The following is a 16,441-nucleotide window of genomic DNA, read 5'->3' on the forward strand; positions in this document are numbered from 1 at the left end:
TCCCCACTTCTTGCCCTTGTTCAATAAAAGACTCAGTGCTGAGATGATAACAATAATGTGTAGTTCTAGGAAATATTAATACCCACTCCAAAGAAGGTCAAATATGGCAATTCCAAGGGGGAGAAGGGTTTCAAGAACCAAAAGCATAGAGCTTAAGTATAAGAGGTGCAGTGGCCTTGAGGTTAGTGCACTTGTCTCTGGATTGAGTGGTTCAGGTTCGAGCCCCAGCTGGGGACATTGGATTGTGTTCTTGCCTCTGACTCCACCCAGGTGTATAAATGAGTACCGGCGAACTTAATGCTGGGGGTATCCCTGCTATGGACTAGCATTCCATCCAGGGGGGAGTAGAGATATTCCTAGTCGCTTCGTGCTACAGTAACCAGGATAAGCTCTGGCCTGATGAACCACTTGGTTTGTATGCAGACTTAACCTTGCTAGGGCTAAAGTGAAATTTCCACAGGGATATAGAGGTACCTAAGGGAGGAGTATGGATATTTTCCAGAGAAACATAATAGAAAGAGCTCCAAAGGACAATCAGGTTGCAATAAAGACCATAACAAGAAAGTTCCTTAACCTTGACAGCATACTCCTGGTTTGTAGCAAGCTTGACACAAGTTTTCACTGTTGTATGAGCTCCTTGCCCTAGAACATCATCCAGTACCTTGTATATATCTTGGGAGAATAACAAATACATTAAAAATTTATATTTACTGTTTTAATTTATAAATATGTTACAAGAGACCTTCTTATAGAGTGCATGATCACACTGACAGTAGTTTAGGTCACCTAGCTCGAGCATGTTTTCGTAAGTATGAAGTAAAAACAGCACTTCACAAAACACAGTTCTTTGATAGACATTATTTGCTTCCACTCACCATAAAAACTTTCACAAACACTATCACTAGCCCTTTTCTTTTTTCGTTTCTTTTTCTTTGCTTGAGCTTGAGGCTGGAAAATGTCTGAAAAAGAACAAATAATTTTTTTTTTAATTTTCCTAGAATACAAAAATGTTTTAACTTGTGGGAACTATTGAATGTCACTAATTTTGGAAAAAAGACATCATCAAAGGGGTCTTTCTCTCTGCGAATCAAAAACTGAACCATGATCTCACTCCTACAGACAAGTATTATTTATTATACCTAGCTGAAAAATTCGAATAATCGCAGCCTTAATTGACACTTATTTAAGTTATGTAAGCTGGAACTTTTCTCAAAGTACCGGAGATGGCATCATTTAAAGCAAAACACATCTTGGGAATGGAATCAGGAAATGTTTGATACATCTTTGGAAAGTCCTCAAAAAATTTCAGATGTTTAGGTCATCTTTGAAATCCTGGTGATCCCAGGATATAAATCTCATGTAGGCCTGTGTGCCAATATCATACCCTCAGTAGGAGGTTCCATGTCTTCACCATGTTCAAGAAGGTTTTCCTTCCTTGCATTTTCACTCTCACTGCCTGATTTCCCTGGATGTGGCTTCTCTCTAGGAGCATTTTCAGAATTACTTGCTTTCTTGTTCATCGTAGGAATGTGTATCTGTAATTGCAAACAAAACCTTTAGCATTAGGTAGGCATTAGGTCTTGGACAAAAAAAGCCATGGATCCTATGGACGATTATTGCTATCTACTGTGTCAAGTCACCCATATTTACCAGTGCTTAACAATACATTTTGTTTGGCTTGCATAAGGCACAAACTTAGTTTGAAGTTAAATCTCACACAAAATATGCTAACTTACTTAGTTTATAGGGGATATAGGAAACTATTACTGATATTGACTAGACTGTATTTATTGTATTTTTTGGTGAAGGTTCTCACAGCTGTTTTGTAAAGTATCATACAGCAGCATAACCATGAGAACCTTCACCTGGAGTTCAGGTTCTCTCTGTGTCACTTCGGAAGTGAAATGACAAACTTAAAAGTCCAGGGCAGTCATTAAGTCGTGATTCACCTGTTGCCTTGATTTTCACGCCCATAACAAACTTGTTACATCATGGGTGAATTACATCAACTACTGAAAAGTTCACCCATAATATCAAGTGCCCATCAAACATACTCAGTCCTAACAGATGTTACAGGTTATGGTCCCTATTGACAGCCCTGAACTTAACTACATTGATTATGTTCTTTGAACAATACCATATTTGCTTGATTAAGCACCATAAATCCTCAAATTAGCGCCCCTCTCAAATAAGCGCCCCCTTTGAATAAATGCCTCTCCTATCAGCCAAAGTTTAAAATAAGCGCCTCCCCTCGAATAAGGGCCCCCTCCCATTTCCCTGTATTATAGACGAGTACTGAGACAACAAAGGATGTATAGTTTTGGTCGTGTTCAATCACAAGCAAGTGATTATTGACTTATTCAAGCTCTGCACATCGACTGTCGCAAAGGCTTAGTAGCAAAGATCCGTTGATTCATTGCCTAAAGCTGAGCCAACCTTATGCAACAGCATGACTGACACATACATATATTATAAAATAATCAACCATATGTGACTATGATTTGGGAAAAATTAAATAACCCCCTGCCCTGATTAAGCGCCCCCCTCAAACAAGCACCCCCTCCCCCCCATTTTCTCCTAAATTTGAAATAATTTTCTGGGATTCATGGGTAATTCTGGGATTCATGGTACCCCAGGAATATTTTTTTCAAACTTGGCCTGGCGGACATGGTGTTAACTAGACTCGTGCAGTCTTTGTCAAGCTTGAAGGGCTTAGATATCAATACTTAATTGAAAAAAGATGACACAGTAAGACAAAATCTGAGGTTTTTATCCTTAAATATAAATACAGTTCTTAACTGGAATGTACCAGAATAGCTTAGACTTCAAAACTCACGTTAAATGAATCATGAAACAGTCTTAACTCTTGAACAGTATTTTCTGTAGAACAAATAACAATATTATTATCACACTTAAAGTTCAGTGGAACCCCACTCTATCAACACTTGGTTAATACAGCAAGATGCACAAAGAAAACAAATTTTGTCCTTCAAGTACACTCAAGTATATTTACACTGTTATGCAATGTCATATAATAATGTTCACGGCTCCTAAGGAGCTTGGGATGCCTGTGGATGTACCAGCCATCAAAACCATTCTCACTAGCCACCCTAAAAGTTCATGTTTTTTTTCCTCACAGTACTTTTGAATTCCCTGAAGATTTTCCCAAAAAACTTCATTTGCCCATCAGGAAAGAGACCCACACAATCCACAAGCCCTGTCTGGAAGTTCTACTAGTCTATAGGACAGGACTTTCTCTGCACACTGTACAGACACCCCCTACTAAAGTACAGTTTTGTTTGTCCCAACAAAAAGCTAATATATTTTCTCTTATTTCAGCCCACTTAGTGTTTATACAGTTTAATATGGATGAAAGACACTTTTTGGTGACCCAAGTGACACTTTCATACAAAGTTAACTTCTCATTTGCACACAGTAGAATTTCATTTTTAATGATCATTTTTTAATGGTACCCTGTTAGAAATTACATTTTAATTTTTGAGTTATTTTTTTGTAAAAAAAAATACCTCTTAGTCGGCGCGTCCGGTATGTTATGGACGGGTCAATGGGTGAGTGAGTGAGTGAATGAGTGAGTGAGTGAGTGAGTGAGTGAGAGATGTATGTATGTCACACCAATCAGATTGGATCTACTATGAACAGCCAATCAAATTTCTTGTTGTAAAGGTAAATCGTACGTGAGAAACACAAGGTATGTATAAACACAAGGACTTTGGTAATTGAAAAATAAAGAGTGACGTGTATGTTGCCGGTTTGTGATTTTTAGTCCGGTTTGGAGGGGAGTGTGACAGTTACATATGTACATTGGGTTGTTTTAGAGTGCATAATTTTCAGTGTAATGGTGGCTAGTTGTGAACGAGATGAGTCTTGAGTTTTGAAGCAGTTCATGAGTAGTAGGCAAATGGCACGAGATATTTTTACTTTTAATTACAAAGGGTAACTTGATACTTTTGTTTTTCACAAGGACTTAATTCAATTAGAGGTCACGAATCGTCGATTCTAGTTCTTAGGACATGTTTTAGAGGAGACGAGGCTATTTAGATTTGAAGCAGTTCTAACGTTTACAATAGTAAGTGCAGGTAACGATTGTTTTGTTCTTATTGCATGCAAATATAACGAGATATTTTTATTTTTTAGTTACAATGGGTAATTTGACACTCTTGTTTTTCACAAGGTAGTAAATTCAATTAGAGCTGACGAATCGTCACCACTTGTTCCCACGAGATGTTTACTATTTTTAGTTACAAATGGTAACTCGACACTTTTGTTTTTCATATGGGAGTAAATTCAATTAGAGCTTACAAGTTATCGGCTATTGTTCCCAGGTTAAACAAAAAAAAAAGCTTTCATTTCTAGAGTGCTTTTATGTCTCTGCAGTAGCAGTTTAATATTTTTATTTGATGGGCATTTTATGACATTCTTTTCAGTCCGATATTTTTCTTTTCAGTCCGATATAAAACTGTTCAAACGTTCTTTGAAGACTGTGTAGCACCAAGTTAAAGTGCAATTTAATTAAATCAGACTTTCAACGTGTCAGAGAGGTTTTTTTCTCTTTCTTTCAATTTTCGGTGAAGTAGTGTTGTTGCGTTGTGCTGTGTAAAAAGGGTAAACTTACGACTCGTATAAAATGCGAAAAGTTCTCTTAACTTGAGTATTTTTGAGCAAAAATTCCTCTTGGGGGCTGGAAGGGCTCCCGAGGGGGTACTCCCAGAAAAATTGGTTGGGGGTGTGCGGCCCGCTTCCCAAAACCTTTACCCTATTTATGACCAAAATCTGCAATATTCCTTACCCTATTTATGACCTGACCAAAAATTCGAAACCCTATTTACGACCTGACCCTCAAATCAAAACCCTGTTTCAGACCTGCGTTATAATTAGCTCCCTAGTTCAAACCAATGTTAAATTACCGTAAACATATAAATTTGTGAAGGGCTTTTGTTGATTTTCTTTTCGATAATGATGAAAAAGTGGCTTCTTCTTAAAGCATACCCATATCAAGGCTAGAGTGCAAAAACCGTACCCTATTTATGACCAAAATGGCCAAAATCAGCTAAAATCGATACCCTATTTATGACCAAAACAGCTGAAAAACCATACCCTTCGGGGCCGCACAGACCTATATAGCCCATTTAAGGGATCCCCCCCCCCCGGCAGAAGGGCTGAGTGATCGGAGAGTGAGGGAGTTATGCATGTGCGCGTGTCAGACCAATCACAGTGTAGGTTGTACCAAAGAACGAATAAAATTGCCTGGAGACGTGTCAGATTACTGTAGTTTGTTCAGTCAAACATTTTATGGCTTACTATTTAGTTATCTTACCATTACCGATGTAACATCTTATGTACATCATAAACTCCCAGTTTCTTTCTTGCTGTACATCGCAACCAAAAAAACTTGTCAAATCAACCAAATGTTTACTGTAAACAGTTCCATGAATGCGCCTATCTCCGAGACTTATAGTTCACAAAAAATAACTCTTGCACGCCTTGCGTGCCTATGTTTTCTACAGGTTAATGCGATTTACAAAAGTCAGCACTCATGGACTATATAAATGATTATTTTTCCACTTTTAAACTGGCAAAAACAACATTGATTTTTGGCAGAGACATTTGGCTAGCTAAATGACAGGGCACGTAAAAAGTGCCATCCGGTCATCTAGATTTTCCCTCTGGGCAAGTAACTTTTCATTTTCACTTGCCTCATGGGCAAGGGATCAGGCAAGTTGTTTGTCAACTATATCATTAAAAGAGCAAATTATGACCCCAGGACAAGCAAAATTTGAAAGCTACTTGTCCCAAGGGCAAGCTGGAATTCAAGTTTAAAGATTAAGGATTAAAGAAAAGTTTTTTTGAAGCCCCTAATGAGCACAATGCTTCTTTAATTTGAATTCAACTAACTACTGATCAGAACTAGCCGTAAATAGGCAAACCTGAGGACTATACAGACTATCCCGAGTGATATTCAGGCTAACCAAAGCCCTATTTAGACCTAAATGTAGTCTGCAGACTGTAGCCTAATCTGAAAATTTAATACACCATTCTGAAGCACACTTAACTTTTGCTATGCCTCTGTTGTCTGAATTACGCAGGTAGCAAAGTGGAGGGGGGTTGTGGACTGGCTTCACGCACACAAAATTTGTGTATCACTGTCATGTACTTTTAGCTACTTTTAACAATGTTTTATTTTTTCACTAATTCATGCAACACATGTCTTTTCAACCCTGAGAGAAGAGCCTCTTTGATCTCTTTTTTGAGCAGACAGGAGACAGAAGTATATACCGTAAAAAACGCTCTGCTTGCAGGGTGGTCTTTGCACAAGTCACCCACTATTTTTTGCCCTTGTGTCACATATGAACCCTTTGTCACCCTCTATTAACTGGGTTCCACTGTATACATGAAAATTGTGCATGTTTATGAAAATGACCAGTTTGTTTACAATCATTTCACAATCAAACATTCTAGTGCATTCCAACGCTGGGGTTTGTTTGCGAGTTTTTATTACCAACTAAATTGAACCCATTAAGCCATTTCCAAGATACCTTGGGTGTCATGCAAAACGTTTCAATGAAAATGAGTTTGATTTGCATCAAAAAGCACCTGTAGAGGAAACATATTTTCATAAGAATGGTTTTTCACAAAGACTTGTTTTAACACAGAGGCAAAAGGCAACTCCGAAATGGCCCATTAGGTTTGATAGAATTTAATTAATCAAACTCTTAATTCTGTTTTGATTAGTATTGTTTCAAAAGCAGCAGGAAAGTCCACTCCTAAAAATTTAACACATTAATTTTCCTAAAATATTTGCTTATGTTCTACTTCCGTTCTCTCTTCAGCTTTCTCTGATATGGGTTTGCTGGGGATCTCCTCAAATACATGAACAACAATAATTTCCAATGGGGAAATCAGAATGGGGCTTTGTAGCCCATACGTAGTAGCAGATATCTTTAAAAAATGCTTAAACAGAATTCGCTAACTGTTCCCTTGCCCAACCAAAACAAACCTCCCCTTTGCTTTGACTAGCAGTCACGTAAGCTAAATTTAACTGAAATATTAAAATTTTCGAATGCTAAGGTTTTTCCAGTCATACTTTAAGATTTGCTTACCTTTTCCTTTACTTTCACCATCATCTGCAAGCTAAATTAGACGACAAAGATGAAATTATCAACTTATATTTATAACCGAAAAAATTTGCACAGCGAAGCAACAAATTTCACTTTATGCGACGTGAAAACATTAGTAACTGCAGAGGTTTTCTAATGCTATAAATCTGTATAAATCCACTTGGTTAGAGAGAACTTTTTTGGGGAAGCATTGAAGAACAACAACAAAAATTTAACTGTCAAAACAAACCCTGAAATTTTTGCTGAAATGGATAAGTTCTTCCACATCCGCCATCGTCCCGCGAACTTTTTAAACACGCAAGGTAGCCGCTCGTTCTCTGAAGATATCCGGAATTTTGCGAAGATTTCCCGAATGATGTCGATTTCTTCCGAGAAAAAGGAAAGCGCAAAAACCCGAAAATATAATCCTGTTCCTGACAAAAGTTTCACGAGTCATCATTTTAGAAGAAGGGAAAAGAGAAAATGATGAAAATGATGAAAATACGTAACAAATAGATTTATAACAAACATTTTTGTGTTCCAAATTTGGCGAATTACAGGGGAAAGGTTATCATTTCAAGAAAATCGTCCAAGAAATTTTAAGGAATTTGGATGATGCTTTATAAGTTTGAGATAAAAAGAGTGCAATCTGCTGTTTTTAAAAGAAAAAAGTTAACTTTTCCTTTAAAAAATATGTGAGGCAAAGAGAATAAAAAAGTCCGAAGCTTCAAATTGTCGCGGATCGAAACTTCCAGAAACTAACCAATGACATTCAATCAAATTATCTGATCAACCAATCATATCTCTCACATTTGAGCCAATCAGAACGCAACGCGCCTTGTATAAATTTTTCATTCGCACCTATATGCGTTCATTCTGTTCCTGTGAATTGCACTTTCATTATGGCTCGCACGAAGCAAACTGCGCGTAAATCAACTGGTGGAAAAGCCCCACGAAAACAGCTCGCCACAAAGGCAGCTCGTAAGAGCGCTCCTGCCACCGGTGGAGTCAAGAAACCTCATCGTTACAGGCCTGGTACAGTTGCTCTTCGTGAGATCCGTCGTTACCAGAAATCTACCGAGCTGCTGATCCGCAAGCTGCCCTTCCAGCGTCTTGTGCGAGAAATCGCTCAGGATTTCAAGACCGATCTGCGTTTCCAGAGCTCCGCTGTCATGGCTCTTCAAGAAGCTAGCGAGGCTTACCTTGTTGGTCTGTTTGAAGACACCAACTTGTGCGCCATCCACGCCAAGCGCGTCACCATCATGCCCAAGGACATTCAGTTAGCCCGCCGAATCCGTGGAGAGCGAGCATAAAGTGGATAACACCTTCACAAAACAAACGGCTCCTTTAGGAGCCAACAACTTTAAAAAGCAATGGCCAACATTAAAAAGTCCAATTACCCGACCCATTCCAAATATTTTCTTAAATTTTCCTGCTAAACGTAATGGCGGCAAAGTGGCTGAATTTGGCGCCAAAAATGCATAAATGAGGAAAGATGGTTTTCCTCTTGTGGATAGTAGAAGAATTTTATATCCACTGCGATAAAATTCATTTATCAACCAACTCTGTTTTGACTAAAAAGGTATTTCTTGTTTTAACAAAATCGTGCTGTAACTCGAGTCTTCTGACTCTTCTCGTAAGTTACTCGCAAAAGTTTTTACAGTCTGAACCTAAAGTCTGGAAGAAAATGGCTGAGCCCTCTAAATTAAGGCAAGGGCCTCCAGTTATTCACCCGGAAAGCTAGGGGGCAGTGTATCTTTTGAAGCTTTAGTTGTAGCAGCATGAAACTTTGCCAGGTCAAAAGGTTGACAGTTTGTCAATTTGGAATGTCGAAAATATGCAAATTAGGTCACGTGGTCTCTGCAAGCCAAATAATCTCTTTTGTTAAATGGGAACACTTTTCTTATGTCCTTAAACTTTGATGTTAGTTTCATGAGTTTAGGGTCATTACACACATCGTTTCTGCGCTTGGAAAAGTTAAGATACGTAAATAGGAACTTTTAAAAAGACAAATCACTTTTATTGGGGGACTGGGTACTAGTAGAAGAAACCGTTTATTTCCAGAAGTAGTGAACTATTCAACAATTGCCAAGCACAGTTCCTTTGCTGTTGTCATTAGGACTTGTCCCGTACCAGTTCTGTTGAAACCTTCTTTTTGCAAACTGTTCCCATTTTTGCTTAAAGATTTTCCACGTTTTTTGGCCGTATCAAGTCACGTGACCTAATTTGCATAAGTTTGACAAGTCAAAAATAATCACTTTAGAAGATGTATTTGTCTCCCAAAAGTTTATGTTGTTATGAACCAAGCCTCAGAACGTAGACCACCCCCTAACTGTTTTGAGGAAAATAATTGCTGACCCATGCCTTAATTTTCCTGAGTAATAATTGAGTGGTACTCGGTTTTAGGGTGTTAAACTTCGGTTTTAATTGGCCGAGAACTCGTAAATCACAATTTATGAGCTAGATTCAAGGTTGGTAGCACTGAGATGGACCTACCTTGCTAGCGGAGTCTTCGATGGAATCGATGATCGAAGAAGACTCTGCTCTATCATCCTTGAATCATTAATAAATGACCTTATCCTTTGGCTCAAGTAGAATATTGAATAAAATTATACGTAATGTGAAAGAAAATATGTTCAAAATTCAAAAGATTGCAAATCCTGGCCTTTTGACTGTTCAGATAGTAAATCTATGCGCGGTTGTTTCGCCAACGTCCTAAGTCGCTTCGCCAACGTCCTACTGGTCAATTCGCCAACGTCAGATATCCAGTACTAACGAAAAAAAACTGCTAATTGATGTCTGGAATGCAATTCTGATCCTTGGGTCAAGAAATTTAAATTTTTGAGACAGTCTGTTTTTGATAGTTTCACAAACCGGCTCGTGGGCACTACATCGCGGTAATTTTCACGGTGAAAATTGACTGTTGAATACCAAAGTTCGGATCGGCTGTTTGTAGACGCACCAGTTTCTCTTAGCGGGAGGGGTAGCGTAGCAGATTCGCACTTACTATTATGACGGCTTAGGATATTCAGACATTATCCAGCTTTGGTTTGTTTCGAGTTTGACGAAACATCCAACGATTAGACGATAAAGAAAAGAGGTCAAAGCAGCGTTGGCGAATTGACCAGTAGGACGTTGGCGAAGCGACTTAGGACGTTGGCGAATCGACCTAAGACATTAGCGAACGAGATGTTGGGGAAACAACTCGTTGGCGAAACGACTGGATACAACTCAGAATGGAAATCAGTTTCAGAGCTGAACTCGTCTCCAATAGAAACGTCTTCTGAAATTCTCTGCAATGAGGTTACAAAAACTATATACATACAATTTTATCTTAACCGAGGTCAACATTTTTTTCCTCACTATTTTCCATTCTGAGAATGCCAGTACTTCTGGAAAGAACCAAAGCTGGCGAGCGCGTCAAAACTACCATTGGCCTTGAACTATAGCGTCCTTGAACTATATGCGCTGACCATCGCCTCTCTGAGACGAGGATGCCAATATAGCGTCCGCCATGGCGGCGACACTCTCTTTGTAACTCAAAGAAAGATCCATTTTTCTCAGCGAATTTATATATGTTATTTACCGGCTTACGGTCGGTCCGTATGGTGAAAAACTGTGACCGAGGTCTTGAAAATGCTGCCCGAGGCCTGCGGCCTCGGGCGGCATTTTTTTTCGAACTACTTTGTGTTAGTTGAATTTATTTCACCAGTTAAGTTCTCCAAAGTTGTTTTTGCTGTGTGAAATTTTGTGCGAAGTTTGAAGATTACTACAAAAACAATTTCTGTCAGTCGATGCTTTTAAAATCACTTCGTCACTTTTCTATCGTAAATTGAATAGCAGAAAGCAAGGAAATTCGTTAAGTGTATTCCACAGAAATTCTTCTAAATACAGTAACGATCAGAGAGGTAAACTCGACTGAAATTGACTCAAATTTTACGGCGAGAGAAACACAGGATTACGCGCCATTACAGCGCCAAGCTACAAACACTTATAAAGCAAACTCTCACAACTTCAAAACACTCAATTGAATTTACTTACAGTGACTTTCCTTGCCATTTTAAAGTGAACAGAGATAAACTTGCGTTAACTAATCGTCGATGGATGTGTAAAAAAGGCAAAAGATTGACGATTACCGCTAACTTTTAGGAACGAAATTTAGGCAGCGGGAAAAAAATCCGGCCCGTGGGTCGTATCGTAAAAAGCTGGACCGGTCACATGCGTATGATTAGCCAATCAAATTCGAGGATTTTGGATTCCGGCCCGCTCAGATGCTTGAGAAAAAAATAAATATGGGTTATGGACCAAGTGTGAGGTCAAGATGGCTGGACATTGGCCAAGTTCTTTTTTTGCGTGTTTATGGACCAAGACGGAGTCGAGGTCCATAAACACGCAAACAAGGAACGAGGCCAATATCCAGCCATCTTGGCCGAAAAAGCTTGGTCAATAAAGGATTTATTATATGGCTTTCGGGAAAATTTTTCTTGCGGGACATGGCGGGTAGTCCCGAGCGGGCAAGATAGCTCCATCTTGCCCGCTCGGGTAGCCAATCACAGCGCAGGATTTGATTCATCTTGCCCGCTCACGGAGCTAGCCATATAATAATTCAGATTATTTCGTCCTCTAACTTAAAATGAATTCTTAGTTAAATGGTCTTTCATATCCTAGAGTGTGCGTGCGAGATGTGTGGATAGTTTTCAAGAAATTCAACTGTAAGCACGAGAACGTTAAACTTTTGGGCGAATATACTAAAATTAAAAGTAAAATATCGGCTCTTCAAGATAATTTAGGGCAAATAAAGTCCCTGCTTGGCATTGTGCAATAAATTCCCTTTGTCAAACTGTAAAATTAAAGCGAATGGCAAGCTTTGAAGCTACTTAAAATGTCTTCAAATTCAACCAACAAGCACAACGTCTCCTAACATTGTTGAGGTCGAGTGTACGGTTTTTTGTTTACTCGGTGGTCCACACTACTTCGATAATTGACTCCCACTTGACCAGCAAAGTCATTTTCCAGTTTCGATTGGTGTCCAGTTATATTTGATTCATCATGACTGAAAGTCCTTCCAATGTATCCGACAGAAAAAAGCCGGCATCCAAGGCGCTTCCTGATCACCCAGAGTACATCGACATGGAAGAACGAGTCGGTTCCTCACGACAAGCCATCGAGAAATACATCGAGGCCAGCTACAAGGGTGGTGATGACGCCAGCACGCACTTGAAGTTGACGTTAAAGAGAGGTGTGGAAGCTGGCGTTCTCCTCCAAGTCAAAGGAACTGGCATCCTCGGAGACCCAGGGGCAGTTAGTTGGGGCGAGAGGAAATTAATCGGGCAAAGAAATGAAGCGTCGCAGGTTTACAAGTAAGGAGAAAAAGCCCCTGGGAACTCAAGTCTAAGTAGGTCAAAATCAAAGTTTGCGCAGCTCGGTCTCTGCTTCTTCCCAGTGTCTGAGTAAGCTATATATCGGCCAGCATGCACATAACCAAGCTTGCGATTATTTTTCCCTGGTCGATTTCACAAAAGTACAAGGTCTTCTCGAGTTACTTTCAAGTCCCTGGGACTCGGAAGTATCGCTCAATCTCTTGGAAACCAAGCCTAAGTACCTCAAAAGCGAAGTTTGCTCAGCCAGGTCTCTGCTTTTTTCCAGTCTCTGAGTAAGCTATATTTCGCCCAGCATGCACGTAACCAAGCTTGCGATTATTTTTCTCATCCTGCTCGATTTCACTTAACGACAAGGTCTTCTCGAGTTAGTTTCAAGTCCCTGGGACTCGGAAATATCGTCCCAGCTCTTCGAAATCAACTCTAAGTACTCAAAATGAAGGTTTGCTGGTGCTCTATTTCGGCCAGACTGCTCATAACCAAGTGATAAAAAATTTTTCCTCTATCCATTTCACTGAAATCAAAGTCTTCTCTAGTTAGTTTAGAGTCCCTGAGACTCGGAAATATCGCCCAAGTTCCGGGAAACGGACCCAAACTGGGTCAAAATCACGCTGCGAGCAGCCCGGTCTCGGCGACTTTCTAGTGACTAAGTGCCGGGCTATATTTCGGCCAGATTGCTCACAACCAAACGTTCAAAACTGCTTCCTCTGTCCATTTCACTAAAAACAAAAGTCTTCTCGAATTAGTTTAGAGTCAAGTTCCTGGAAATCGACACAAAGTTGGTCAAAATCACGCTGTGCGTAGCCTGGTCTCGGCGACTTTCTAGTCACTAAGTGAGTTAAACAGGGGCTCTATTTCGGCCAGACTGCTCATAAGTAAGCGTTCAAAAATTTTTCCTCCCAGTCTATCCACTTCACTGAAAACCAAAGTGTTCTCGAATTAGTTTAGAGTCCCTGGAACTCAAAGATATCGCCCAAGTTCCTGGAAATCGACCTAAAGTTGGTCAAAATCACGCGTAACCCAGTGTCAAAGACTTTCTAGTCACTAAGTGGCTTTATTTCAGCCAGACTGCTCATAAAAAAAATCGACCCAAAGTTGGTCAAAATCACGCTGCGCGTAGCCCTGTCTCGGCGACTTTCTATTTACTAAGTGAGTTAAACAGTGGCTATATTTCGGCCAGACTGCTCATAAGTAACCGTTCAAAAATTTTTTCTGTGTCCATTTCACTGAAAACCAAAGTCTTCTAGAATTAGTTTAGAGTCCCTAGGGCTGGGAAATATCGCCCAAGTTCCTGGAAATCGGCCCAAAGTTGGTCAAAATCACGCTGCGCTTAGCCCGGTGTCGAGGACTTTCAAGTCAATAAGTGAGTTGATATTTCGGCAAGACTGCTCATAAGTAAGCGTTCAAAAATTTTTTCTCTGTCCATTTCACTGAAAACCAAAGTTTTCTCGAATTATTTTAAGGTCCCTAGGACTGGGAAATATCGCCCAAGTTTATGGAAATCGACTCAAAGTTTGCCAAAATCACGCTGCGCGTAGCCCGATCTCGGCGACTTTCTAGTCACTAAGTGTGTTAACCAGGGGCTATATTTCGGCCAGACTGCTCATAAGTAAGCGTTCAAAACTTTTTCCTCTGTCCATTTTGCTGAAAACCAAAGTCTTCTCGAAGTAGTTTAGAGTCCCTAGGGCTGGGAAATATCGCCCACGTTTCTGGAAATCGACTTCAAGTTGGTCAAAATCACGCTGCGCGTAGCCCGGTCTCGGCGACTTTCTAGTTACTAAGCGAGTTAATATTTCGGCCACACTGCTCATAAGTAACCGTTCAAAAATTTTTCCTCTCTCCATTTCACTGAAAGCCAAACTCTTCTCAAATTAGTTTAGAGTCCCTAGGGCTTGGAAATATCGCCCAAGTTCCTGGAAATCGACCCAAAGATGGTCAAAATCACACTGCGTGTCGCCCGGTCTCCCCGACTTTCTAGTGACTAAGTGAGTTAATATTTCGGCCAGACTGCTCGTAAGTAACCGTTCAAAAATTTTTCCTCTACCCATTTCACTGAAAACCAAAGTCTTCTCGAATTAGTTTAGAGTCCCTAGGGTTGGGAAATATCTCCCAAGTTTCTGGAAATCGACCCAAAGTTGGTCAAAATCATACTGCGCGTAGTCCGGTCTAGGTGACTTTCTAGTCACTAAGTGAGTTAAAGAGGAGCTATATTTCGGCCAGACTGCTCATAAGTAACCGTTCAAAAATTTTTCCTCTACCCATTTCACTGAAAACCAAAGTCTTCTCGAATTAGTTTAAAGTCCCTAAGACTGGGAAATATCGCCCAAGTTTATGGAAATCGACTCAAAGTTTGTCAAAATCACGCTGCGCGTAGTCCGATCTCGGCGACTTTCTAGTCACCAAGTGTGTTAACCAGGGCCTATATTTCGGCCAGACTGCTCATAAGTAACCTCATAAAGATTTTTCCTCTCTCCATTTCACTGAAAACCAAAGTCTTCTCGAATTAGTTTAGAGTCCCTAGGACTGGGAAATATCTCCCAAGTTCCTGGAAATCGACTTCAAGTTGGTCAAAATCACGCTGCGCCTAGCCCGGTCTCGCCGACTTTCTAGAATGACTAAGTGAACTAATATTTCGGCCAGACTGCTCTAAGTAAGTGTTCAAAAATTTTTCCTCTGACCATTTCACTCAGTGAAAACCAAAGTCTATTTCCCTAGGGCTGGGAAATATCGCCCAAGTTTCTCGAAATCGACCCAAAGTTGGTCAAAATCACGCTGCGCGTAGCCCGGTCTAGGTGACTTTCTAGTCACTAAGTCAGTTAAACAGGGGCTATATTTCAACCAGACTGCTCATAAGTAAGCGTTCAAAAATTTTTCCTCTGTCCATTTCACTGAAAAACAAAGTCTTCTCGAATTAGTCTAGTCCCTAGGGCTGGGAAATATCGTCCAAGTTCCTGGAAATCGACCCAAAGTTGGTCAAAATCACGCTGCGCGTAGCCCGGTCTAGGTGACTTTCTAGTCACTAAGTGAGTTAAACAGGGGCTATATTTCGGCCAGACTGCTCATAAGTAACCGTTCAAAAATGTTTTCTCTGTCCATTTCACTGAAAACCAAAGTCTTCTCGAATTAGTCTAGAGTCCCTAGGGCTGGGAAATATCGCCCAAGTTCCTGGAAATCGACCTAAAGTTGGTCAAAATCACGCTGCGCGTAGCTCGACTTTCTAGTCACCAAGTGAGTTAATATTTCGGCCAGACTGCTCATAAGTAAGCGTTCAAAAAATTTTCCTGTGTCCATTTCACTGAAAACCAAGGTCTTCTCGAATTAGTTTAGAGTCCCTGGGGCTGTGAAATATCGCCCAAGTTTCTGGAAATCGACCCAAAGTTTGTCAAAATCACGCTTCGCGTAGCCCGGTCTCGGCGACTTTCTAGTCACTAAGTGAGTTAATATTTCGGCCAGACTGCTCATAAGTAAAAATAAGCGTTCAAAAATTTTTCTCTGTCCATTTCACTAAAAAACAAATCTTTTCGAATTAGTTCAGAGTCCGTACGGCTGTGAAATATCGCCCAAGTTTCTGGAAATCGACCCAAAGTTTGTCAAAATCACGCTTCGCGTAGCCCGGTCTCGGCGACTTTCTAGTCACTAAGTAAGTTAATATTTCGGCCAGACTGCTCATAAGTAAAAATAAGCGTTCAAAAATTTTTCTCTGTCCATTTCACTAAAAAACAAATCTTTTCGAATTAGTTCAGAGTCCGTACGGCTGAGAAATATCGCCCAAGTTTCTGGAAATCGACCCAAAGTTGGTCAAAATCACGCTGCGCGTAGCCCGGTCTCGGCGACTTTCTAGTGACTAAGTGAGTTAAACGAGGACTATATTTTGACCAGATTGCTCATAACCAAGCGTTCAAAAATTTTTCTTCTGTCCATTTCACTGAAAGCCTAAGTCGTCTTGAA

The 16,441-nt window shown here is 40.1% G+C and overlaps 2 protein-coding genes across 3 annotated transcripts in view; one reads left to right on the plus strand and one right to left on the minus strand.

Annotated features, from left to right (window-relative positions):
- Positions 1 to 7,506, minus strand: part of LOC145468795 (MAP kinase-interacting serine/threonine-protein kinase 1-like) — a 15,345-nt gene extending 7,839 nt beyond the window's left edge. The window contains exons 1-6 of one of the 2 annotated variants that reach the window (XM_081452496.1): positions 7,366 to 7,506; positions 7,119 to 7,149; positions 2,837 to 2,880; positions 1,385 to 1,535; positions 876 to 959; positions 575 to 672 (exon numbers count right to left, since the gene is read on the minus strand). In XM_081452496.1, coding sequence (XP_081308622.1) covers positions 575 to 672; positions 876 to 959; positions 1,385 to 1,535; positions 2,837 to 2,880; positions 7,119 to 7,149; positions 7,366 to 7,410 — 453 coding nt within the window. In that variant the 5' untranslated portion in view covers positions 7,411 to 7,506. The remainder of the gene's footprint in view (positions 1 to 574; positions 673 to 875; positions 960 to 1,384; positions 1,536 to 2,836; positions 2,881 to 7,118; positions 7,150 to 7,365) is intronic. The other variant, XM_081452497.1, reaches the window with a different exon arrangement.
- Positions 7,507 to 7,873: 367 nt separating this feature from the next.
- On the plus strand, positions 7,874 to 8,585 carry LOC145467824 (histone H3). Its single transcript, XM_081451434.1, has one exon. It carries the CDS (start codon positions 8,018 to 8,020, stop codon positions 8,426 to 8,428), a length of 411 nt encoding a protein of 136 aa, XP_081307560.1. The 5' UTR covers positions 7,874 to 8,017; the 3' UTR covers positions 8,429 to 8,585.
- Positions 8,586 to 16,441: the final 7,856 nt, after the last annotated feature.

This window comes from Orbicella franksi, chromosome 14, assembly GCF_964199315.1.
Source record: "Orbicella franksi chromosome 14, jaOrbFran1.1, whole genome shotgun sequence".
In the NCBI taxonomy this organism is placed as follows: Eukaryota; Metazoa; Cnidaria; class Anthozoa; order Scleractinia; family Merulinidae; genus Orbicella; species Orbicella franksi.

What these genes read in the sequence shown, in the direction of transcription:
- LOC145467824 (XM_081451434.1), top strand. Translation starts at nt 8,018, where the DNA reads ATGGCTCGCACGAAGCAAACTGCGCGTAAATCAACTGGTGGAAAAGCC.